Source organism: Cibotium barometz, chromosome 49 (genome assembly GCF_041138505.1).
Source record: "Cibotium barometz isolate CiBa-2024 chromosome 49, ASM4113850v1, whole genome shotgun sequence".
Taxonomy (NCBI): domain Eukaryota; kingdom Viridiplantae; phylum Streptophyta; class Polypodiopsida; order Cyatheales; family Cibotiaceae; genus Cibotium; species Cibotium barometz.
In genome coordinates, this window is record NC_141094.1 from 13,737,620 (window position 1) to 13,764,582 (window position 26,963).

A 26,963-nucleotide genomic window follows, 5' to 3' on the forward strand; every position below is an offset into this window, starting at 1 on the left:
GAGCCAGCGGCCCCACGGTGGATGGGAGCCTTTACACAATTGGAGATCCTGATTGCTATCAGAGCTTGCACTGAGGATGGTAGATGCCTCTACTATGAGATACAAGATGAGGGCAGACTTCAGAGAGTGGAGGCGGAGCCTTTGGTTGCAGAGTGCATCTTTTAGAGGATACGGGTAGTTTGAAAGAAAGCAACTAATCTAGCACAGCTACCCCAACTAGGTGCCGTGGACTGGTCAGCTAGCTTTCAAGAATGCTCAGCTAGCCAGTTGTCCCCAACTGCTGGTCTGCAGGCCTAGCTGCCAAGACTCACCCCTTTGCCCCCTATCTGAATGTTGCCTTTAGACTCCCTAATGCTGACCTATTTCCAGGTCGTCCCACATGTTCTGCTCCATAATAAATCTTATTCCCAATTCTCTTGAGAATCTTGCAGATACTTGTAGACAAAACATGTCAAGAAGTGTCACATGCACTCTGCACTAAGTGCATGGTGACAAGATGGCTCATCATCAGAAGTGCAGCATTTGTACAGTTTTAGAACCCAATAAGATGATAATTGTCGTACGCCGTGACCCCATTGTACATCCTCAGTCCAGGATAAGTCAGGCACGAGCTACGTAGGTCATTCCTCAGCCTTAGTGGGTCAGTCAGTCAGTCAAGTCCCTTAACCCACTTGGAGAGAATCATTCATGCATGTAGAGTCAGTAGAAGCCTTAGGGTTTGCATCAGAAAGCACTCTGCATCTTGCATAATATGCATACATATGCCTGTGCATCATTTAGAACATCCCCAAAGCCTTAGGGAATTTACTGGGATTTATCTGGTATTTTTTCCATATTTATTAGTATTTATTTATCATTATTTGCGTTATTGGGCATTTATAAATATTAAGTTTATTAAATGACCAACCTCCAGTTAGTATAAATAGGCTTGCCTAGAGCCTCTTTTGCTCATTCAGTCTTCATTGTGCTAAGAGCTCTCCTCTCTCTCTTGCTCTCAGCATAAGACTAATCCATGCCCTAGTGCCCATAAGCTTTCTTCTCCAGCCCTTGAGAACCATAGCTTCAGTCCAGCCCTAGGTGTTTGTCCTCAGCCTCTAATCAGCCTGAATTCAGCATCAGTTCATGCCATAGATTCAGCATACTCCTCAGCATAGTTCCACGCCTGAAAACCAGCAGATTGCAGCCTGTTTTTGCCTGCGTTTTCTGATCCAGCAGTACAGAAGTGCTGCGTTTTGCTCCAGCCATACAGTAGCAGCCCTGAAATCACCTATTGCTGCTGCGTTTCAGTCCACAGTCCTCCCACAGATCAGCGTTTCTGTCCACAGCAGAAGCCAGCCCTGAAGCAACAGTCTACAGCAGTTTCCAGCCTTGAAACAGTTGTTTGCATCAGTGTCCAGCCTTCTCTGCATCATCAACACATTCAGCAGTCATCTGGTGAAGGTAACTCAGCATTCATATGTGTTTTCAGCATTCTAACAGTGTGTAGAACAGTCCACCTTCTTCTTCTTTGAGCCTCAGGTGTGCAGCCCTTCCTCATGCCCTTGGGAGGAGTGCATAGGCTCAAGATCAAGTCATCGAGGTGTTTCTACAGCAGTGTACAGATCAGCCATACTCCGATCCTCCGAGATCTTGCGTTTGGCTTATCTACAGTCCAAAGTCATTCTCTCTAAAGTAATAAAGCAAATACTATCTCGTTATCGGGATAGGGGGCCCTTCAGTGGGTAATTCGGGACCCAATCTGGTGTACAGTGTTCATATCTCTCTCTCATCTCTTTAAAGTTTGAAGTAAATGAAATGGATTGCTAAACTCACGAAACTCAGGATACAGAAGACGGTGTGAGCATATTGTGTGACAGGATCAACCAATACAAAGACTTCCGCTGCATATCACATTGGTATCAGATTCAGATAGTCCACACACACCGTATCCTAGCGTGGGGGCATCCTCGGACGGTTAGATTGCGTTCCGGCACGACCACCGACTTCAACATCATGTCTACAGGAGAGAGTACTCATCAGCCGGAAGACGTCTCCCCCGAAGGAGACCTTGCTCTTCCGCCTACAGCAGACACCATAGCTCTTCTAAGAGCTCAGAACCAGCTACTCATGGAGCGTCTCCAACTCTTGGAGGCAGCAGCAGCACGTCCTTCTACACCTCCAGCAGCACCCGACTACATCTCCCTCTTCTTTCAGATGGAACAACAAAGGAGAGAGGACGAGGCCCGAAGGAGAAGAGAAAAAGAAGAAAGACGGGACTATGAGGAAGCCCAACGCAGGATCGACGAAGACCGGCGTCAGGCTGAACTCGCCGCTCGGGAACACCAACGTGAGCTTGATCGAGAACGTATGTTACTCGAACACCAACGGGAAAAGGAGGCCATACACTTGAGGTATCAACAGCTCTCCTCAGTCTCCCCAGTCATAGGTGTCACCAGCCAACATCCCGCAGCAGCTTCAACCACCATCATTCGCAGTCAACCGAATTTCAGCAAGTATGATGGTAAGTGTGATCATTCTTCAGTTAATCAATTTGTTCATCAATTTAATGCTCATTTTCCATTAGCTAGGATCACAGACCCACAAGACAAAGTCCACTTAGCGGCTCCCCATCTCACTGGTGAGGCAGTCACTTGGTGGCAGCATTGGTCTAGTATTCATACTGACCAGGCCACAGGTGTCACAGCCTTTGACTGGGACATCTTTGTCCATGACCTGAAGACCAAATTTCTCCCGCCCCAGTACATGACCGGTCTGAAAGACGAGTTCTATGGACTCAGACAGAACGGTTCCCCAGTGCTTCAGTTTTCCGGTAAGGTTATTACTTTAGCACAGCAGTTAGGGTTATCTAAGCAGGCCAAGATGGAGCAATTCATTCGTGGATTGGACTCCAACATTCGGTTCACAGTTCGTAACTTTGAACCAAGTACATATGACCGGGCTCTGACTCTCGCTCAGAATGAAGAAATGAAGCTCAACGGGGGCAAGCCCAAGCAGACATCTCAGTCCAGTACCAAACCCCAGCAGCAGCAATCAGCTGCACAGTCAGGGAAAGGTAACGCATCTTCTAAAGATGCTAAGAAGGACAGCAGTAATAGCTCCAGTTCAGGGGGTAAGAAGGATAAAGAACCTAAGAAAACCCCTGATGAAAAGGCTAAAGCAGGCATTACTGGAGGTTATCTTCCTCCAGAGGAGCAAAAGAAGTACCAGTCAGAAAATAGATGTTTTTTCTGTCATATTATAGGGCATGGTAAGAAGGATTGCCACAAATGGCAAGCGGCACAAGCTGCCAAAGCTCCTTCTGCCACAGTTGCCACAGCTTCCCCAGCTCCTCCAGCCCCGCCTACTACCTCAAATGCAGTTCAACTTTTACCTTCCATGCATCCTATACCATCCGTGGTATTTGATGCTAAGCAGGAGGGTGAGAGCGATGCTGCTCAGAAGAGCCTTATCCGAGCTTATGGCTCTGCCCAGGGCCGACAGTTTGTAGTCCTTTTCGATATGGGTAGTTCTGAAGACGCCATCTCTCCCCAGTTGGCTAATAAATTGAACTGCACTTTAGTCCCATATCATTTGGATGTGGACGGGTTTACACCTGGTCTTCGCACCCATATTTCCCAGAAGGCACAGCAGTTTGCCTTTGAAGTTCAGAAGGCCTCATTTCAACGAGATTTCATCGTCTCCCCTCTGTTAGGGTGTGACATGATCTTAGGAATTCAGTGGTTCCGTCAGTATGAGCCTATTCCCGATTGGGGACAGGACACTTTTACTATTTGTAAAGGTTTTCTTGAGCCTGTCATGATTCGTGGGGATAGAAGCATTCTTGGCATCCCATTGATTTCACATCTCCAGGCCAGACGAGCTATCCGCAAGGGAGCAGAAGGAGCACTCCTTTATGTTCGTGCTCAAACAGCCCCTCCCTCATTAGTAGCATCCCTTACATCGTCAGTCCCTCAGTTAGCAGACCTCCTATCCAGACACCAGGACATTATGCTTAGGGACGATCTCCCACCCAGTCTCCCACCCTCTCGCCTTGAGGACCATCACATTGATTTGGTCCCTGGATCAGACCCTCCTAGCAGGTTTCCCTATCGTCTTTCCAAGACTTTAGAAGGCAAGTTGGAAAAGCAGTTATCTGAGCTTCTCCGAGCCGGATTTATTCGGCCTTCTTCCTCCCCATTTGCTGCACCTATCCTATTTGTCCAAAAGAAGGACAAGTCTGCACGCCTTTGTGTAGACTATAGGGCATTAAACAAACTCACTATCAAGAACAAGTTTCCTATGCCCAGGATAGAGTACATTTTGGAGCGTTTAGACGGTGCTAAGTTTTTCACTAAGATCGACCTCAAGAGTGGTTACCATCAGGTCCGCATTTTTGAAGCTGACATTCCAAAAACAGCTTTCAGGACAGAGCGTGGTCACTACGAGTTCGTAGTCATGCCTTTTGGGCTTACAAATGCACCCGCAACGTTCAATAAGATGATGTCTAGGATTTTCGCAGTCCACATTGGGAAGTGTGTTTTCATATTCCTTGATGACATACTAGTCTTCTCAGCCACTGCGGAGCAGCATGAGAAAGATGTGGAGAAAGTCTTGCAACTTTTGCGAGATAATCAGCTCTACATAAACGCCAAAAAGTCTATCTTTGGTGTTAAAGAAGTTCAGTATTTGGGCTACATCATCGGTTCCGATGGGATTAGACTGGACCCCTCAAAGGTTCAAGAGATCTTAGATTGGGATATTCCTAAGACCGCCCAAGAAATCCGTTCATTCATAGGTCTTTGTCAGGCCTATAGCACACATGTCCATCAGTTTTCCAACCTTGCAGCACCTCTTACCGACTTGCTCAAGGGGGTGAAGACTCGCAAGCAGAAAGTCTCAGTCACAGGTAAGGCACTTGATGCATTTCGTGCACTCCAGAAAGCTGCCTCAGAAGCACCTGTATTAAAGTTAGCATCATGGGACGAACCTTTCGAGGTCATCACCGATGCCAGCAATGTAGCCATAGGTGCAGTCCTCCAGCAGGACAATAGACCCGTGGCTTATTACAACAGAAAGTTGGATGTCGCCGAAAGGAATTATTCGGTATATGACAAAGAGCTTTTGGGTGTGATCACAGCGCTCAAACATTGGAAGCCTTTTCTTTATGGACAGGCTTTCACAGTGAAAACAGACCACCAAGCACTTAAGTGGCTTCAGACTATGCCAAGTGCCCAGTGGAGTGATCGACAGGCCAGGTGGAGTCAAATCTTCCAACAGTTTGGAGGTATGATTGAATACATCCCTGGTAAGCATAACCCAGTAGCAGATGCTCTCAGTCGAAAGTCCAGCATCCAGGCAGTCCAAGAAGCTACCATTCTCGAAATCACGGGGAAGGACTTAGATAGTATGAAAGACCAATATGTCGACTCCCCTGAGTTTGGTACTCAATATAGTTTGGCCCTCACTTCTGAGCCTGGCCACTATTCAGTACAGAACGGTTGGTTATTCTACAAGAACCGTCTCTGTGTAACTCGGGAAAAGCGTTCCGCTCTTCTCCACGATGCCCATGACTCCTTAGTTGGAGGACATAGGGGTATCAACAGTACCCTCGAGAAATTAGAACGGTCCTTTTATTGGCCAAAGATGAGGCGTGATGTCTATGCACATGTACAAGCCTGTAAGATTTGTCAAAAAGTCAAGGTTCCCCATACAAAGAAGGCAGGTTTACTTCAACCTTTGCCTATCCCCGACGGACCTTTTATCGACATATCTATGGACTTTGTAGGGCCTCTACCAGCATCCACTGGATCCCGTAACACTCAGTGTTTTACCATTGTGGATCGCTTTAGTAAGTTCTGCATGCTCATCCCATGCAAGCATACGGCCACAGCCGAGGACGTAGCCCGTCTGTTTCTCAAGCATTGGTATCCAATTTGTGGTTTGCCTAGCACCATAACATCAGACAGAGATTCCAAGTTTACCTCGCATTTCTGGAGGGCATTATTTGAAAACTTTGGAACTAAGTTGCAGTTGTCTAGTGCATTCCATCCCCAGACAGATGGCCAGACAGAAATCTATAATCAATTGGCCTTTGATGTCCTCAAGTCATACTGTCATGACCAGCAGTCCAAATGGGAGCACTATCTTCCGTTGGTCCAAGCTATCTTGAACGACACGCATTCATCCAGTGTCGGACGGACTCCATATGAAGCAGCCTTTGGTCGCCGTTTTTCTTCTCTTTTGACGAGAATGGTGTCTCCATCTTTAGAGGCTAATAAAACCACGGAAGCATTTTCCGAGATTATTGAGTCAGTCAAAGACCGCTTGACCAAAGCTCAGGAAGCATATAGCAGACAGGCAAATAAATCTAGACGAGATGTCCACTTCAAGGAAGGGGATTGGGTCTATTTGCGTATCATGAAGCAGAGATTGAAACAAGTGGGCAAACGTTGTCCCAAGCTTTCATTCCGTAGTTTTGGCCCTTTTCCAATAGTTAAGAAGATAAGTGATGTCTCAATGAAGTTAAAGTTGCCTGCCAGTTGGACAATGCATGATGTTTTCCATGTTTCTTGGCTAAAACCATATGTTGGTCCAGAAGTGTTTGATGTTTCAGATGAACAGCAGCCAGACGTGGTAGACGAGGCAGAAGTTATTGAGCCTGAGCAGATCCTTCTTCATCGATGGAAGCATGGTTCCGGTCGACGGATTCGTCAGTTCTATACGAAATTTCGAGATCGAGGCACCCACGAAGCCGTATGGCTCGACGAGGAGTTCTTCCAGGAGTACCCCCAGTTATTGGCGGACTACTTGGAAGCCATGAACCTGCCGCCAAGCTAATCAGGAGGGAATGTCACATGCACTCTGCACTAAGTGCATGGTGACAAGATGGCTCATCATCAGAAGTGCAGCATTTGTACAGTTTTAGAACCCAATAAGATGATAATTGTCGTACGCCGTGACCCCATTGTACATCCTCAGTCCAGGATAAGTCAGGCACGAGCTACGTAGGTCATTCCTCAGCCTTAGTGGGTCAGTCAATCAGTCAAGTCCCTTAACCCACTTGGAGAGAATCATTCATGCATGTAGAGTCAGTAGAAGCCTTAGGGTTTGCATCAGAAAGCACTCTGCATCTTGCATAATATGCATACATATGCCTGTGCATCATTTAGAACATCCCCAAAGCCTTAGGGAATTTACTGGGATTTATCTGGTATTTTTCCCATATTTATTAGTATTTATTTATCATTATTTGCATTATTGGGCATTTATAAATATTAAGTTTATTAAATGACCAACCTCCAGTTAGTATAAATAGGCTTGCCTAGAGCCTCTTTTGCTCATTCAGTCTTCATTGTGCTAAGAGCTCTCCTCTCTCTCTTGCTCTCAGCATAAGACTAATCCATGCCCTAGTGCCCATAAGCTTTCTTCTCCAGCCCTTGAGAACCATAGCTTCAGTCCAGCCCTAGGTGCTTGTCCTCAGCCTCTAATCAGCCTGAATTCAGCATCAGTTCATGCCATAGATTCAGCATACTCCTCAGCATAGTTCCACGCCTGAAAACCAGCAGATTGCAGCCTGTTTTTGCCTGCGTTTTCTGATCCAGCAGTACAGAAGTGCTGCGTTTTGCTCCAGCCATACAGTAGCAGCCCTGAAATCACCTATTGCTGCTGCGTTTCAGTCCACAGTCCTCCCACAGATCAGCGTTTCTGTCCACAGCAGAAGCCAGCCCTGAAGCAACAGTCTACAGCAGTTTCCAGCCTTGAAACAGTTGTTTGCATCAGTGTCCAGCCTTCTCTGCATCATCAACACATTCAGCAGTCATCTGGTGAAGGTAACTCAGCATTCATATGTGTTTTCAGCATTCTAACAGTGTGTAGAACAGTCCACCTTCTTCTTCTTTGAGCCTCAGGTGTGCAGCCCTTCCTCATGCCCTTGGGAGGAGTGCATAGGCTCAAGATCAAGTCATCGAGGTGTTTCTACAGCAGTGTACAGATCAGCCATACTCCGATCCTCCGAGATCTTGCGTTTGGCTTATCTACAGTCCAAAGTCATTCTCTCTAAAGTAATAAAGCAAATACTATCTCGTTATCGGGATAGGGGGCCCTTCAGTGGGTAATTCGGGACCCAATCTGGTGTACAGTGTTCATATCTCTCTCTCATCTCTTTAAAGTTTGAAGTAAATGAAATGGATTGCTAAACTCACGAAACTCAGGATACAGAAGACGGTGTGAGCATATTGTGTGACAGGATCAACCAATACAAAGACTTCCGCTGCATATCACAAGAAGTCTTGTATGCTGGACACTGCTTTGAAAGATGAAAAAAAGGTGCATCAGATGAAGTGTGTAGAAGCTCCAAAATAGAACCAGACAGCTACATGCTAATCAAACAGTGGTGTTGCAAAGCAAGCAAAAGAAATAAAGAAAAAAACACAACAGACAATACAACTGTTGTACCTTCAGAGCCAAAAGCAATAGAAACGTCTCCACGGAATAGTAGCCTCGGTCAACAAAGTCACCCAAGAAAAGATAGTTGGTTTGAGGACACTCCCCTCCTACTTTGAAAAGCTCCTTCATATCATAAAATTGCCCATGTATGTCACCACAAATCTGCAACATCAAAATCACCCAAGTGAACACAAATGTAGATTAAGTGTACCAAAGGGGTGGCAAAGAACAGTTAAGGGAGTGTTTTTGATATTGAAACCAAACATGAGCATTTGGCAGCCCCTTTAAGGAGAGAGTAATAACGGGCACGGTGCGGGCAGCACGTAGAAGCCGTGTGGGGGAAGTAAAGCTAAAAGAGGTGTGAAGGTTAAAAAGGGGGAATGTGTGAGTAAAAAATAAGCATAAGTCAGAAAGGCTCTCCGCTCGCTGAAGCTCCCGTTTCCACCCTGCTCTGCGCACCCTCGCTCCCCCCCCCTCCTCGCGCCCTTTTTTCCTTCCGCCCCTCGCTTGCTCCCCTCTGCTCGCCGCTGCGCCCCCCCTCTCCTTCCTCGCTGCTGCGCCGCCCCCCCCTCCTTCCTCGCCGCTGTGCCCCCCACCACTTCGCCGTTTCGCCCCCCTCCCCTCTTCGCCATTTCGCCTTACCCCCCCGCTGCCACCTGTTCGCCTTCCCCCACCGCTGCTGCCTGTTCCCCCCCCGCTGCCTGTTCGCCATCCCCCCCGTTGCCGCCTGTTCGTCATCCCCCCCCCCCGCTGCCGCCTGTTCGCCCCCCCGCCTCTTCGCCTCCTCACGCCCGTCTCCATTCAGCAGCGCCCCGCCCCCCTCCTTCTCGGGGGGGGGGGTTTTTTTTTTTTTTTTTCGCCGCCCCCCCCCTCCCTCCTCTGTCGTGCTGCTTTTCACCCCTTGGGGGTTTTGGTTTTTTTTCCCTCTTCGTCATCCGTCTTTCCGCCTCTTGGTGTGCAGCCCGCTTCCTGCAGGTTTTCCGCTTTCGCCTCGCCTTCGCTTGAGCTTCAGACTCTGATGGAGACTCCTCCCGCCTCGCCTCAGAGGGACTCTTCCGCAGCCCCCTCGCCCGCCCCCGAGGTCATCCCCATCAGGCTTTCTCTTTCGCCGGAAGAGGAAGCGAGCCTCACCGCAGAGGTGGAACGCCTTCAGGCTCACTCCACCATCTGCCGTATAGTCGGCACTCGCCCCAGCAGAGGGGAGATCAGGGATCTACTTCAGGCTCGCCTTCTTGCAGATGTGGGCAAGATCCTTGATGTACAGCTCTTGGGCCGGGGACATTATCAGATCGAGTTCGAGGCCGCCCAGAGCGTTGCCACGGTCCTTGCCATGAGTCCTCTGGATATCAGGGGTGCTCGGGCTTTCTTCAGGCCTTGGCAGCATGGATTTGACCCAGCTGCGGCGGAGCAGGGAGAGCGCCTCTTCCATATTACAGTTTGTTTCCCTGGTCTCCGCCGGGAGTATCTTCCGCTCCTCTCCAGGCTCGGAGCATTGGTGGGCTCGGTTCTTGAGACGGGCCCCTCAGCAGCTTCAGTGGTGGCCAGAGCAGCTGGGCTACCTTCGGTCAGAGTGTTGGTATCTGACATCTCCTCCCTTCCTAAGGTCATTCAGCTACCTAGGATAGGGGGGGGGTGGATAGATCAGAGAGTGGAGTTCTCGGGGCTCCCGAATCAGTGCTTCATTTGCAGACAGGTCGGTCATTTGGCCAAGGCCTGCCCTCGCAGGAGACCTCGGCCCTCACCACAGCAGCAGGCCACGGATGGCCCGCCCACAGATTCGACTCGGCAGGCTGCCTCAGGGACACCTGCTCAGGCCACAGAGACCTCGGAGTGGTGGACAGGGGCGCCGTCGAGGGAGACAGCCACAGCAGCACGCCCAGGTACCGCTGCAGCAGCAGCCACAGTCTCAGCCTCACTGGGTTCCCGTGAGGAACAGATTTGCTCCCCTTCAGGAGGAGACCCCTGCAGCGACCGAGGACCAGGAGATGCCAGCTCCCCCTCCTTCACCTCCCCCACACCCATCCCCTCCCACCGCCTCGCTTCCACCTTCGCCTCCTCCCGCCCCCGCTCCGGTCTCGGCAGCGGCTCCCTCTCCTCCTCCCTCGCCTCCCCCTCCTCCCCCTCCGCCCGCCTCGCCTTCCCGGGAGGTCCTGGCAGCTCCCTGGCGCTCACCTGCAGTCCGGAGGGCGCTGAGCACTGACCTCGCTCGAGCATCACAGAGGAGACCTATGCCGATTAGGGCCTCACGGATTTCATCTATCCGCAGTCGGCTGAGCCGCCTCGGCATTCGACAGCGCTCGGCGGCGTTTGATTATACCTTCACACGGCTTTTTGGAGCAGAGGGCCCCCATGAGCCAGCACCCATCCGAGTGCATGTAGTGATACCTCCGGCCCGCGGGGAGGAGGCACTAGACTCAGCGGTGGCCTTCTCGTTCCCTCTATGTGGACCTTGTGACCGGGAGTGGACTCTAGAGCTCGCTCTCAGCACGTTGAAGACTCAGGCAGTTGAGTTTTCTCATCACATGAGCGATTTGGAGGTTACAGATGTGCTAGGCCGACTTTGGGAGTTGGCTCATTTTGTCTTGGATCCCGGGGGTGTGGATACATCCGGGATTCGGCATTTGGTCGTGCGCATAGTTGCAGATTTGGCACGCGACCCAGGATATGTGAGTATTCACGAGGTTACTATGTCAGAGCAGGAGGCAGTCGCCATGGGTCACAGCCACTGGCGCCTGATCCGGGATTCTTGCAGTACACCGGGTGGGCAGACTCGCAGCCGTTCGGATGGGGACTACTCTCCATCCAAGCCGCTTGCGAAGGCCCGCCGTACGGCTGAGACAGCATCCACCTCAGTAGGACATCCATGAGGATCATCTCATGGAATGTACAGGGCCTTGGCGGAGCACACTTTATACGCTATCGAGGCTGCTTGAGGCAGGAGCTACAGAGATGCCTGGTTGGTGGCAGCATTGACATTCTGATGATGCAGGAGCACCACTTGGGTGAGAGCAGGATCCGGAGATATGGTTCGGTGATGCCTGGTAGATGGGACACTTTCTGGTCTGCAGGGTTTGGTCCTTTGGGTGGACAGGGAGGAGTATGCATGGTTATTGCAGATGCATGGCGGCAGGCCATTGTGGATCGAGGGATCATTGTGCCTGGTAGAGCACAGTATGTCATTCTGAGGATGCATGATGAGCTATTGGGTGTGCTCAACATCTATGCGCCCAATCATGCTAGTGCCAGAGCAGAGTTCTGGACTCAGGTTACGGATGCATTGCCAGAGGCCGCACATTGGTGTGTTGGGGGAGACTTCAACATGCTTGAGGACCCGGCAGATAGGGTGGGAGGCAGTCATGTTACAGTGCACGGCACGGAGCTTGCAGCTTGGGACCGGTTTTGTATGACACTGAGGACCACTGATGCATGGCAGCATGGGGCTTTCTCCCGGTCTCAGCACAGTCTTAGTTTCTCTCGGTCGGATCGCCGGCAGGGAGGGACTAATCTATCTCGGATTGATCGCTTTTATGTGGGCGATTGGTTGGGGGAGCGAGGGGGCTCCGTCGGCATTCTTGCTGGCACCTCATTTTCAGATCATGCGCCAGTTATACTGACTTTGGAGGAGGGGACACGGGAGCCCAGCTTGCAGTTGAGGATCCCAGAGAGGGTACTTGCAGACCCCAGTCTCGCTGAGGACATTGAGAGGATCTGGCATGATAGTCAGTGCTCTGACCAGGATGCAGCGGGCCAGTGTGCCCAGGGACTCATTGATCTTAGCTCTTTTCTACACGCTGCAGCTTTGACACGACTGGGAGAGATTCGCGAGCGGGAGCAACGGCTGAGACGCAGCCTTGCTTCGCTACAGCGCCTTCAGGAGCAGCAGCCTGCATGTGAGTGGGTGGCGTCCCAGCTGAGCCAGGCACGCCAGGAGGTTAGAGAGGCAGAGGAGCAGAGACATGAGTTTTACTATCGTCGTCAGGCCTCTCAGTGGACGCAGCTTGGTGATAGAGTGACTGGGGAGTTTTTTGAGATCACTGGACCCCGTCATGCGCGAGCAGGGGTTCGCCAGCTTGGTAGACCGGATGGATCGATAGCTACTGAGCTCGGGGAGATCAGAGCCATTGCCACTGCTTTTTATCGTGACTTGCTTTCAGCGGAGCCAGCCACTGAGGATCGAGATGTATGCAGACAGACTGTGTGGGCCCATGTGCAGAGGAGGGTCACAGACCATATGCGCACAGTTCTAGGTGCGCCTCTGTCAGAGATTGAGCTTGCCGAGGCCTTGAGGGTCCTGCCGCGACATAGTTGCCCAGGGGAGGACGGATTGACGCCGGCCTTTTTTATGCGCTATTGGGACCTTTTGGGGCCAGGCCTCCGCAGGGGCTTTCAGCATGTTTTGGACACTGGGGTGATGCCGCAGAGCTTTTCAGAGGGCTTGATCTATCTTATCCCCAAGGGGGAGGGAGTATCGGATGACATTCGGCATTGGAGGCCTATTACGATCCTCAATACTGTATACAAGGTCTTGGCAAAGGCCTTGAGTTTGAGGATCCAGCCCTTCCTGGGGGAGTTGATTCATGCTACTCAGACAGGATTTGTCAAGGAGCGCAGTATCCTTGACAACATCTTTACTTTCTGGGAGGCGACGGCCTGAGCTAGGTTTCTTGGCGAGAACTTGGTCGTGATGCTTCTCGATTTTGAGAAGGCATACGATAGAGTTGATTGGGGATTCTTACAGGGCACTATGCTACGCCTGGGCTTTGAGCCAGGATGGATCAGAGGGGTGGCAGCTTTGTATTCCACAGCTCGCAGCGAGGTGCTGATTGCAGGAGGTCGGGGGCCGAGTTTTGAGCTGACCAGATCAGTCCGTCAGGGGTGTCCTCTCGCCCCTTTCCTTTTTCTCTTCTTTGCGGAGGCTATGAGTATGTATTTGACGGCAGAGGAGGTTGGTTTGAGAGGACTTCAGCTCCCAGTCCGGGGGGAGGATTTGCTTGATGCTGAGTTTGCAGACGACACGGGCTTATTTTTGCATGGCCAAGAGGCCAATCTTATTCGGGCAGAGCAGTCGCTCCAGGTTTTTAGTGCAGCTTCGGGAGCATTGATCAATTGGCGCAAGACAGTGGCCTTTTGGATCAGTAGTGCTCCCACTCCGGCATGGAGTCCGGACCCCGGTTTTAGATGGATTCCTCCCGGCACAGCAGTGCGGTATTTGGGATGCCAGATTGGCCTCGATTTGTCACCTGAGCAGCAGATTGCCCCGCTTCTTCTGAGCATTCGGAAGAAGCTATTGTATTGGAGTACAGCTCGACTATCCTTGGCTGGGAGGGTGGTGGTGGCAAATCAGGTGCTGTTAGCGACTATGTGGTACATTACGTCTTGCTGGATTTTCTCGAGCTCTTGCATCAGCCAGGTACAGAGGCTGATCAGGAACTTTCTGTGGTCTGGGCGGGGCGGTCAGCCAGCTCGGGCAAAGGTTGCATGTGCAGTTATTACACTTCCGCTGGCTCAGGGCGGTTTGGGCATTATAGATCCAGTCGATCAGAGTAGAGCCTTATTGGGGAAGCTTATTGTTCGGGGGTTGCTTCCAGGCGCTGAGCCTTGGAAAGAGCTCCTCTTGTAGCGACTGCAGGCCCGGGCGCCTCCTGCAGGGGGTACTTGGGCACCAGAGATTCGTTGGATATTCATAGAGATGAGGAGGACAGGCCTCAGTAGAGGATGGGAGGACAGATTTGCTTTGAGTATCCTGAGAGCTTGGGAGCTGCTGAGACCGGGGCTCTCTCAGCGGCCTCCGTCTTGTGTTGAGGAGCGGGCCAGGCAGCCGCTCATCTGGAGCCCAGCGGTTCGTACAGAGCAGGGTCATATGCTGGGTTCTCGGCCTCGTCTAGCCTGGGGACCTTTAGCGGGCAGGCCCAGCTCGTAGTTTTGGAGACTGGAAGGCTTTCTGCAGTCTACCAGAGGAGACCCAGGTGGAGAGGCTGAGTCACTTCAGAGGGGGGTTGATTATGAGGGATGATATTCAGGAGGCACTTACAGAGGAGTGGTTCACACCTCTCGAGCCAGTGGCCCCACGGTGGATGGGTGCCTTCACACAGTTGGAGATCCTGATTGCTGTCAGAGCTAGCACTGAGGATGGCAGATGCCTCTATTATGAGATTCAGGATGAGGGCCGACTCCAGAGAGTGGAGGTGGAGTCGCCTTTGGTTGCAGAGTGCACCTTTCAGAGGATTCGGGTAGTGGCTGCCGCTTCTCGGAAGTGGCATATTGACCCCGACCCTGCTGACGTGCTCCCGGATTGGCGTATATGGGCATATGCAGCGCGCCCCTTGGCCCGGCTACAGTGGGACCCCGGAGAGTACGAGTGGCATGATCCTTATGCATCCCTTGAGGCCACAGAGATCACATTTTTTCAGTATACTGTTCGGCTGGGACGGCATATTTTGACGGCGAGGAGGACGGTTTCTCCAGCGGCAGCGGGGCATTGGCGATTGCAAGGACTATCACAGGAGTTCCTGGAGGATTTCTGGGCTCGGCTCTGGGCTAGTCGACAGGCCCGCAGGATCTCGGCTTTTCAGTGGCTGGTCGCCCACAGGGGCTCAGCAGTTGGCACTTGGCTTGTTTACAGCGGTCTTCCGGCGGCCTGCGTCCGATGCGGCCACCCTATGGAGACACAGAGACATTGCCTTTGGGACTGCCCTCAGGCACAGCAGATTTGGCTGCGGATGCTGCGTATTCTAGCCCCCCTCTCTCCAGAGGGTATGTTTACGTGGGGTGCCGCTGCTTGGTCGACTTCGTCAGGGCCTGCTATGGGCTATGAGATGGAGCAGGGCAGTCAGGCCATCAGATTTATTAGGGGCCAGCCTCGCCTGGTTCCGGCACCGGATTTCTCGTCCGCCAGCTGGACACAGGAGAGGGATTTACGATGGGAGCTCCTCAGCAGCCTCACCATCTGGTTCACCTGGAGGGCCCGGTGCTTCACGGCCTTTGAGGGGAGATTAGAGCCACCAGCAGAGACTGTTCGGGGGATTTGGCAGGAGTTGATCCACACCCTGCGAGGACAGTACGACCGCATCCGGGGAGACTCGGATGAGGCGATTTTACGGCGCCAGGCCTTTCATACCACTTGGCGCTGTGGCCCTTTCTACACCCTACACACGGGATCCCCCCGTTGGCACTACAGGCCACCTGTTTGGCTCTTTCCCCCCCCCATTGTATGATTTAGCCGCTCAGTCCTTTAGGCTGATGCTTGTATTTTGCAGCACCTAGGGAGAGTCTCCCGGGCTGCCATGATGTATTCACTGCTCTTCTCTCTGTTAGGAGCAGGAGAGATCTCTTTTGTAGCCCTACGGGCGTTTTTTACATAACTAATGAAAGGATCTTTTCTCGGAAAAAAAAAAAATAAGCATAAGTGGGCTTTTTTGTGCTAAAGCGGGAAGGGGCTTTATTTTAGGCCCCAGTTTTTATGGAAAGCACAAAACTAAAGCAAGGGTGTTTTTTAACACATTTGCCCTATAAATTTAGCCTCTCCCTGAGTGTTGGTGCAGAGAGCATAGCTGTTTGGTGCAACACAACAGAGGCTGTTTGGCACAGCACAGAAGGAGAGTAGGATCAGAGGCGGCCAGCAGTGATCTGGTCAGCAACTGCTGTGCACTGGCAGAGCAGGCCGCCAACACGATGGATGCTGTGTGCTGGCAGAAAGCAGGCTGCCAGGGAGACAGAAATGGCAGTTGTCAATTTGGGGGGTTTTCCCTTAAAAAAGCTTTAAAAAATGGAAAGCATTCTGTTTTTTTTTTAACCTTCTAAATATGACACTTGACCACTTATGGGGGTTTCTAAAAGGGGGGCACCGAGTTTTTTAAATGAAAAAGCAGTACAAGTTCTTTTTCTATAAAACTAGGAGCAGCCTATATAATAGAGCACATCGTACCTATTTAACCATCAAACGGTGATTCTTCATAACGTTCAGTGTGGGACAAAACAACGACCAGCAGAATTCGCACCTCTTCTTGTACGTGGAGCTTGGGAAGGCTTGTGTAAGTGGTTTTATGCGACAGTCTCAGATTTTACCTAGAGTACTGTAATTTTTCCCTTCCTTTACTGAAAATTCATAATCGGCACGTATCACTCTTCCTTTCTTTTTGCAGTAACAAAGATATACCCTTTCTTTTTTCTCTCTTCCATCTCTCATATCCATGTCAACACCCCAACCCCTCTCCTTTACCAATAATATCATGAGCGGGAACGGGAAGATATAGGGGCAGATGTAGGGGAACCTAGCCATGATACTAAGCTTGGCCACCATACCATCATGGTAAAAGACGAGGAGATAATTGTGGTGGAAAAGGCTTATTTCGACAGCGAGATGCACAAACTTGGAGCCGATGTCGCTACCCTAAGGAACCTGGGCAGGGAGATGGCTAATCTCTGACAAGAGATTACTGTATTGCATCAGCAAATCACTCCGTTCTTCACCCTAGAGGTCTTTTCGGAGGAGAAGAAGGAGAGAACTCAAGAAGTGGTTAATGCATAGTTGATGTCCATTTTGAGTTCCGTCCTCTCCACGATGCTTGGAAGATTCAGATGGTGCAGGGCCTCCTAAAAGGGAAAGCCTTGTCATGGTGGAGAAAGCTTCGGAACAAGCCTATTGCTTGGGTTCAATATGAAGACCATGTCTTTTGACACCTACTTGCACAAGTTTGGAGAGTTACAGGCAAAGGCAAGGCATATGGACGATGTTACGTGCATCCTGCACTTGGATGCCACGGACATATCTGAACAAGAAGGTGCAGGACCTGAAGTGGAAATTGGTCGCATGTGAGCCTAGTCTGGGACGAGTTAGTCGGGGTTCCACTCTACGCATCCGAGACCAGGTGTGCATTGTCTTGCACATGAAGCAGTGCCAGTCCGTACTATGAGTCTCCCTCTGGAATGATGTCAGATGATCTGAGTGTTGGCTCTAGAACCAAACACCAAACATCTGTAGAAGCATGTAGGAATTGCATGTAGAAAGGGGTCCAGCCCTTAGGGCTACCCCGGAAGAGAGATTCTATCTCTTGATTAGGCAAGGGCAGGCTTTGTGCCACCCCACGGGGCCAAGAAGGCCCCAAGCCTTACCTGCCAGCCTATAGACGGGGCTAGGCAGGCTGTCCTCCAGCCGAAGGGGCCTGGCCCGGCAATCGATAGGCCCCAGGGGCCTTGCCAACCCAGTCCGCCAAGCATGGGGGCTGCCCTGTTGGAAGGTTGGCGATTTCGAGCATGTGATCTATGGCTAGAAGGTGCCTTGGATTATCCCATAAGTGGAAGCATGGGAAGTTGAAGAGCCATATATAGGCTAGAGTGGCATCTTGTCATAATCATCTCCTCCGGCCAATGTTTTGGGAGGCAGCTCACCGGGAGATGGGAGCCCGGTGGAGGGATGCTGCAGTGCCCGTTGGGGGTGTTCGTGGAGCTCGTGGTGATGTGTCTCCTACGTAAGTTAGTCTTCCGCTCGGCATTCTGACATGGTATCAGAGCCCAGGCGCGTGTGTTCCTAGGCGGCTCAGGCGTGTGTGGTCCTGGGCGACCCCCTCGTGCCTCGGTGGCTTGCGGAGCTCGAATCGAGGGAGGGTGTTGGAAGGTTGGCGATTTCGAGCTTGTGATCTATGGCTAGAGCATGCCTTGGATTATCCCATAAGTGGAAGCATGGGAAGTTGAAGTGCCATACATAGGGTGTGGTGGCACCTTGTCATAGTCATCTCCTCCGGCCGGTGTTTTGGGAGGCAGCTCACCGGGAGATGGGAGCCCGGTGGAAGGATGTTGCAGTGCCCGTTGGGGGTGTTCGTGGAGCTCGATGGTGATGCGTCTCCTACGTGCGTTAGTCTTCCGCAGCTCATTCTGACATGCCCATAAGTGGAAGCATGGGAAGTTGAAGAGCCATATATAGGCTAGGGTGGCACCTTGTCATAATCATCTCCTCCGGTCGATGTTTTGGGAGGCAGCTCACCGGGAGATGTTAACAGGGATGCTACAGCGCCCGTTGGGGGTGTTCGTGGAGCTCGATGGTGATGCGTCTCCTACATGCATTAGTCTTCCGCTGCGCATTCTGACATGCCCATGCAGCCAGGTTGATGCGCATAAGGGCCAGGGCCCAACCGGATCATAAAGTGTGAAAACACTGAAAAAATGGATTTTTGGCATGGACCTGGTCCTGGGGATTTTCTGAACTGGCCAACCCCTGAAAGAGCTAGCCGACCAACAGTACTTTGGGGTATAAATAGCCCAGCCAAAAATCAGGCATATCATCTCATAGTTCACAAAGGACAGGTGTATTCCAAGGGCAAGGACAGCCATGGGGAGTGCTCCAACCAAGGTGACAAGTGCACGTCAAGAACCAATCTTTATTTACAGATTTACATCATTCTAATAAAGCAAATACATCATTCGTGGTGGGTGCCCTACAAAGGGTATTCCGGACCCAATACTACTGTCCTCTTCTCCCTGCCTCCCTCCCTCCCTCGCTCCCTCTCTCTCTCTAAAGGCTGCGGTCAAGGACCATACAGTGGAGGAAGGGGAACTGGATATTTAAGAGGGTCTAAGGACTGACTTGGAGCAATTGAAAGCTGCGAGAAGAACTGCAGACTACTAAGAAGGATTGGGTGGAGGTGGTGAAGCAGCACAAACCCCCACAGAGCTGTTAGCAGTCATCTCCTGTCTGTACACTATGTCAGGGCCTCTGTTGTGGGTGTGCCCGCCCAGTTTTGGTGTGTCCCCATTTTTCCTCACTTCCATGTATTTTTTTCCCATTTTTTCTGGGTGTGGGAGGGCTATTGGTTGTCTCCTTTTGCTGGCCGACTAGATGTTTGATACCCGACCTACTGTACAGCCCTGGCCGACTTCAGCTGTGCATTCTGACAGGGTATCAGAGCCCCAGGTAGCTTGAAGCTTGGAGACAGTGGGACGTCGAGGGTTTGCTCATTGAGGTGCTAATTGGAGATTGTTTTGGGTTGTACGGGCTTTGGAGATCGGGTAGAAGACGGCCATCACCGTTGGACAGCCACCTTGCAATCTATTTGCATCCTCTTCTTCTTCTTTTTTCCCACCCACCCTCCCTTCACAAGACCTTGTTAACCCTTGAGATGGCAGATTTGCTTGAGATGGCTGAGAAGCACGTGAAGATCCCGACACTCCCCACGTTCCCGGTGGACCGTCAGTTGGACAGGAACAACTACGGCATATGGAAGGTAATGATGGAATCTGTTTTGCAGTCCTATGACTTGGCTAATTTCATTGTTGTTGGGGTTCCACAGCCAGAGTTGGAAGAAGGGGAGTTTTACCCTCTGTTCGGAAGGAACAGGAGGCACAGGCACAATTATGGGATCGTGTTAATGCCCGAGTCTGTTCCTCCATTGCACACCACAGGTGATCAATCACATAAAGCATATGACGCTGGCCAGAGGGATTTGGCAACATTTGGCTTCTCTCTACAACAAGGTATCACCCATGAAGAGAATCTCCTTGGAAGTTCAGATGCAGGTAATGAATCCTGCAAAGTCATCGACGATGTGAGAGCACATCAACAAGCTGCAGGCTCTTCAGCAGAAAAAACTCCACGCAGGGAAAGAGATATCGACAGAGGATATGGCCATAACGTTGTTGTCACATTTACCCTCTCAGTACTCAACCTTTTACTCCTCTTTGATCACCAGTGGCAAGCTCAACACCATCACATGGGAGGAGCTTGTGCCCATGGTCTTGGACCAGGAAGAGCGATTCACGAACCCTCCACAGGGCGGAGGTTCTAAGGCCTTAACTAGCCAACAGTCGAAAGGCCATAACAACAAGGACAAAGGGAAGTCTTCATCGGAGAAGTCTTCTAAGCAGAAGCCCTATTCGAACCGAGAGAAACTGAAGGCCGAGAGGACCTGTAATGATTGTGGCGAGAAAGGCCACTATTGGAGGAAGTGTCGCAAGCGGACTGGGAAGAGTGTTGATTCTTCAGCTTCAGCTGCAAAGACTCCAACCTTTGTGCACTTGGAGATATTGAACACCGATGCTTCATCTTCTTCAAGCGAGGAGGCAGTTGGCTTCACCGCCAAGAATACTCGGGAATGGATTCTTGATAGTGGTGCTTCCAGGCACATGACTCCTTCTCGTGACTTCTTTCAAAATCTGAAATAGCAGTTAGGTCGCATTTTCATTTTCATTGGCGACAATTCCACCATACCGATTCACAATGAGGGCCGGATGGAGATCATTACCGATGGCAGAGGGGGGAAACATTCCTCTCATGTTCTTTACGTCTCCACACTTGGTTTTCATCTATCGTCAGTGTATGAGGTGTGCAAGACTGGCTTCCGGATGGAGTTTGAAGAGCATTCTGTTGCTCTATGGGACCGCGAGAATGGTCAGGTTGTTTCATAAGGCGGAGTGGAGAATGGTCAATACAAACTCTCTGCACTCTCCTCTTTGACAAGTTCTCAGATTGGTGATTTGTGGCACTTTCGGTTTGGCCACTTGAATGTGGATGCGCTGCGTGTGAAAATATACCTGAAACATGCAGCCCAAAAAGGGGCGACTTCTTTGTTCAGCCAACTTCTATGCTGGCCACTTCAATTCTCATATAAATATGAGACCATTCGCTTGTTCTCGTAGGACCAACCCACGTAAACCAGGCGCATCTGCGTTTTGCCTCACATCAGCGCTTCAACGTTTGTGCCTGGGTCGCCTCACAACTACATCGCTATCTCCTGCAGTTGATACACAGGTCACCTACAGCCGGCAGGTTCGCTGAATCGCCTACAGCCAGCTAGTTCGCTGCATCTCCTACAGCCAGCCCATATGCTGCATCGCCTACAGCCAGTTCCCACGCTGCATCACCTACAGCCAGTTTATGAGCAGCGTTAACTGTTTTTGGTCTGGGCGCCTACATCAGCCTCTTAACAACACCTTTGCAGCTTACATCAGGTTCTCCTGCATCATCAGGCTGACTTCATCACCTTCATCAGGGCAACTGCAGTGTTAACATCTACTGCTGCTGGACTACATCGCCTACATCAGACTCACTTCATCGTATACATCAAGTGGTCTTCGGCGTTTGCTTTAGCACTTATATCGGTGATTTCATCAGGGTCACGCCAGCTTTGTTAATCGCAGTTTATGGGACAGCAGTTCTGTAACACGCGGAAGCTCTGGGAATCTTCTTTCAGCCCTAAACACTCTTGGAAACCATCTGATGCAAAACGAGATATAGAGAGAGAGTAGAGAGAGAGAGAAGTGCTGGAAATTCAGTATATTCTATGGTACAAAAAGGTACTTGTCTGCAGCCCTAGGCTGCCTTCTTGAAAAGGTGGAATACACCAAAACAGTCCTACTACCTAGATAACCCCTAATGACTCAAACCCCTAGAGGGAGTGAACGAGTTCAATGATGAGCACTTGATTCCTTTTATATGTCCCTTGGACAAATGGTAGTCTTAAATGCATTAAATGCTATTTAACTCAGCCGACTGGTCCTGATGCATGTCATGATGCGCTTTTCAGTTGCCTGGTCTTCTGGTGCAGCCGACAGTCCCTTCTTGCAGCCAGCTCCACCTGTCCTGCAGCCGACAGCCATCTGATCTTCAGCTTGCTCTCCACGCCTGTTTCCAGTCTACACTGCCACAAGTGCTCTATGCTCTATCATCTTGGTTCTACTCTTTATCTGGCTGCCTCTTCTGGATTTAGCCCTGAAAATGTCCATGGCATCTATGATGCACATGACAAGTTCTTTCTGCTTATCCGGAGTCTCACATAGAGCTCTTGTACTAGACTTCATCTTTTATATTCACGTCACCATTGCATATTGTGTGTTTTACTCTGATCTTTCATATATTTGGTCCTTTGGTCTCTTTTGCCCTCACATGGTATCAGAGCAATCGTGAGCAAAAGGATCGAAGACCTAGAAAGAACACACCATGGATCGTCTACACTCGATTCCGGAGGATCAGCTTTTCATACCGGATACTGACTCCCCTTATTCCGATATAGATCACACAGAGGATGGAACTCCTCATTCACTGGAGAGCCGCGTTCGAGGTCTTTCATCGGGAGACGACCAGCCTACTTTTACCCACTCACCCTCTTCACCCTTGGCGTATGGTTTTTCTTCTCCAAGCTTATCAGCCATTACTTCCAGAGGAGGATACATGCCCACAGCCAGTGTGCCAATATTGGACCCAGGTATTCAACCTCAACCAGAGAGCTCTGCTTCTCATTCTAGCCGACAAACTGGACTCTTTCTCAGGAAGGACACGCACCTCCTCGATCGTTCGGAGATCCATGATCATCTCTGTCGGTGACCGCATCAGGTTCGTATGTGCCTATTAGTACGTATGTTCCTAACTCTGCATGGGTATCTTCTTCTTCTGTGGCACAGGTTCAACAAACGGTACCATCAACTACCCTCGATCCCTGGCATTCTGTGAACCCTAATAGAGAAGGGTCTAGGAGTATAACTCAATCTCCGACTTCCGGTGTTCAAGGAGGTAACACTGTCTTCTCCTCTGGTTCACTTTCTGTTCCAACTCCTATGTGTTATGGAATACTCTCCAAATTCAAACTCAAAACCCTCCCTCCCAACCCATACCTCTTCCTACTAGTGTTGGCATGCAGTCATCACTGCCTACTCCTCTTCTGGGTCCTGTGTATGGTGTCTACCCATCCCAGTTAGCTTTTAACACGACGCCCTTTGACACTGCGGTCTCACCCAGCATTCCAAGGTATCAAGTGGTTTACCAACCCATCTCAGGCACTGGTGTTTTTCCCAATTATGTGCCCTCTCCTGGGTTCGTACCTCAACCTAGTATTCCTCCTATGTTGAGTACCCAAAACTTGATTCCATCTTATGGAGCACCCTCGACGGGTCCTTCATCCATGCCTGGTCTTGGTGGACTGTCGGGTTTCTCTCCTCAACACTTACACTCTGGATATGGCCACCAGCCTTCCTAGACTCCCCCACCATCTTCCTTTCATGTTTCCATGTCCAGAAATGCTTTCACAAAAAAGACTCGTTTTAACGGGTCTAATTATACAACCTGGGCTAATCTTATGGAACAAGTTTTCACATCCCAAGGTTCCTGGAACCTCGTAAAGGGCCTTGAACCAAAACCCCACCCTTCCCTAGTACCTCCTGACGTCATCAGCCATTGGGAGGCTAGAAATGCCACTGCTATAGTGGAGCTCATGCAAGGTATCTTGCCCGAGTTCCATTCTCAACTTCAGCAATTCCCCTATGTCTCTGACAAATGGGCACACCTCGCCGAGAGATATGCCGCACGTGATCGTACGCGTCGCCTTGATCTTGAGCATCAAATTCAAATTTTCTCTATCAAAGAAGGGGATGACCTAACCGTCAAAGTTGCTGAATATCGGCGCCCTAACGCTGAGTTTGCCACCACTGGCTCTGCCAAGTCCCAAGAAGATCAGGTTATCACTCTTCTAAACAAGTTGCCTCCTAGCTTCTTTACTTTTGTCACACAGACCATTAGTTTAGAGCCTATGCCTAACCTATATGAGTGTGAATGCCAACTCTTGCGTTTCGCTAGGTTGCATGACCAATTTCATCCCAAGAAGTCATCCACTCCCGCAAGAGGCAGCCAACTATTGCCTTGTCATCGACAAAGGCAGAGTGTACCGGGCTACTTGTGGTGTTGCTTGCGAGGTTGTGTGGCTACGGAGGTTGCTTGGCGAGATTGGGTATCCACAGAAGGAGCCCACGGTCATCCAGTGCGATAACCAGAGCTGTATCGCTATTGCTTGGAACCCGGTCTTCCATGCCCAGACCAAGCACATAGAGATACAATCTCACTTTGTTCGTGAGAAGATCTTGGCTGGTGACATCTTGCTTCTTTATTGTTCGACGGAAGACAATGCAATGGACCTCTTCACGAAGTCTCTACCTCAGGCTATGCTCCGGCGGCACTCCAGCTCACTGGGGTTGGTTCCACATCCAGGAAATGAGAGGGGGTGTTAGCAGTCATCTCCTATCTGTACACTATGTCAGGGCCTCTGAATGGGTGTGCTCGCCCAATTTTGGTGTGTCCCCATTTTTCCTCACTTCCATGTATTTCTTTCCCATTTTTTCTGGGTGTGGGAGGGTTGTCAACTATCTCCTTTTGCTGGCCGACTAGATGTTTGATACCCGACCTGCTGTACAACCCTGGCTGACTTCAGTTGTGCATTCTGACAAAGCATCATACATGCGACTCTCAAGGAGGAGAAACACAGGAAGGATAGGGCTCTCCATGTGCGAGTACGGGGGCTACAGGCAGGGACTTCCCCCACAGAGGATGCCATGACGCTTTGCCAGATGCTAGGAATGGACGAGATCGCTTCCCCCTTTGCAGATACATGGAGGGCAGGCAAGGATATGACACGAGAGCGGCCCCTCATCATTAGATTCCCTGATGCCACCAACAGACAGGCCTTCATTGCCCTCCCACACCTATCACCTGCCTGGACACATGGCACTCCTATGCACGCTCCCTCTATCATATCCCCCATCAGCCACCCCTACCCCCACCACCTCCACCTTCTTCACAAAGGGCATGGTCCTCAAGGCCATTCGTAGACTATGCAATGGGCGAGCCCAAGATCATGAGGGACTCACTGCTGAGTACATCTCGAATGCCGATGATACCCTGGCGCCCCTACTAGCCTACATGTTCAATAGAGCCCTTTGTGAAGGATTTCCACCCTCTTGGTCCACCAACACCATCACCCCCATCCTCAAAGCCGGAGATCCACTTGATCCTAATAACTACAGGACGATCATGATTGGCCACACATTGACCAAACTCTATGGATCAGTGCTAGAGACAGAGCTCAGTTCATTTGTAGAGAGCTAGGGATGAAGAGCCTCAGGCAGGCTGGCTTTCAGAGGAGCTACTCTACCCTTGACCACATCTTCACCCTCTGTGCCATCATCAAGGAGGGCAGAGCACGACATCAGAGGATTTACTGCTGCTTTGTGGATTTCCGCAAAGCTTTTGATACTGTACCTCGAGCCCGCCTCCTACACCGTCTACAGGAGATCGGAGTCCCATCTAACATGGTTTGGAGCATCATCGCCCTCTATGAGTCCATCACCGGACGAGTGAGAGCCCCAAGAGGTACATCACAGGAGATTTCTAGCATTGGGGTGAAACAGGGCTGCCCTCTATCACCCACTCTTTTCGGCCTCTACATTGATGAGATCTCGAGCTTCATTGATGGATTAGGCAGAGCTGGTCCCACACTGGTAGGCATATTGATCCCCATACTACTTTATGCATATGACATCATCCTCCTCTCAGACTCAGCCGAAGGGCTTCAGAGACAGCTGGATGCCTTACATGACTTTTGCACTCAACGGGACCTCTCTGTTAACCTTGGTAAGACCAAGGTAATGGTCTTCAATACCTCTCGCCCCGTCACATCTAGATTGAGCTTCACATATAGAGGAGATCCACATATAGAGGGGATCTTGTGGAGATTGTCTCATCCTATGTCTACCTTGGTGTCACTTTCAGTGGCCCACACTTTACCATGGTTCCCGCAACACATGCCAGAGTGACGCGGGGATATGCAGCCTTGAGCTTACTTGAGCGGCAGTGCTTCCAGACACATTTCCAAGAGCCCAGAGTGACGCGGGGATATGCAGCCTTGAGCTTACTTGAGCGGCAGTGCTTCCAGACACATTTCCAGACGAAGGGCTGGCTTTTTAACACCCTCGTCACACTAACCTTGATATATGGAGCAGCCTTCTAGGGGCAAGATTTATTCGATGAGGATTGGCAACGAGTTGAGAGGCCCCAGGTCATGATGTTCTCCCGTATGATCCGCAGCAAACCATCAGTCCCACACCAGATTATCCAAGCAGAGTTTGTTGCAGCCCCGATGGTAGTGGATGCACTGGTTTTGGAGCTAGACTGATCTGCTTGGGCTTACCTCCTTTCAGCAGCATCTCTTGATTCAAGCCAGCGTAAGAGCCCTATCATATGATTGTGGCTCAAAGTTACATATGGTGAACCTAATGTTCATATCCAACCCCCTAATGAACTATTTCAACTTATCCTCCGCGGATATCCCCAGCTGATGTGTTGACATGATAACTTTGTTAAGAGTATGTCCGTGCCGGAGACCAATTTTGGAAAAGTTTGTAAAACTCATCGTCAAGGTTGATCATATATTGGGAAAAAAAGAAACCTTTTTTTGAGGTCGGACACAAAGGTGTTCCATACATACTGAGGAGCCCCTGTGGTCAGGTTTACATGTAGACTGGACCAATGTTGCCACCAAGTAATTGCTTCGCCGGAGAGTTGAGGTGCTGCCTGGTTGAAAGCTTAGCCAAAGCAAAATACGCCACAAATTGATGACTAAACTGCATAACTGCAGAATGATCACATTTACTGTCATACTTACTAAAATTTGGTTGAGCTCGAATAACAGTGGTGGTTGGGACGGTGAGGGAACTCTGACCTTGTTACGCCACTGTAGGGAGAATTGACAACATATTTGTCTGCATAGTTGCTATCAATTGTTGGTGCT

General features: G+C 50.5%; 1 protein-coding gene across 3 annotated transcripts in view; it reads right to left on the reverse strand.

Annotated features, from left to right (window-relative positions):
- LOC147610318 (serine/threonine-protein phosphatase PP-X isozyme 2) overlaps positions 1–26,963 on the reverse strand; it is an 81,193-nt gene that overhangs the window by 51,851 nt on the left and 2,379 nt on the right. Inside the window, exons 1-3 of one of the 3 annotated variants that reach the window (XM_086785929.1) lie at positions 26,838–26,963; positions 26,622–26,742; positions 8,434–8,586 (exon numbers count right to left, since the gene is read on the reverse strand). The exon at positions 26,838–26,963 is cut by the window's right edge and continues 424 nt beyond it. In XM_086785929.1, coding sequence (XP_086642055.1) covers positions 8,434–8,586; positions 26,622–26,654 — 186 coding nt within the window. In that variant the 5' untranslated portion in view covers positions 26,655–26,742; positions 26,838–26,963. Of the gene's footprint in view, positions 1–8,433; positions 8,587–26,621 lie in introns of all 3 variants that reach the window. The other 2 variants (XM_086785927.1, XM_086785928.1) reach the window with 2 other exon arrangements.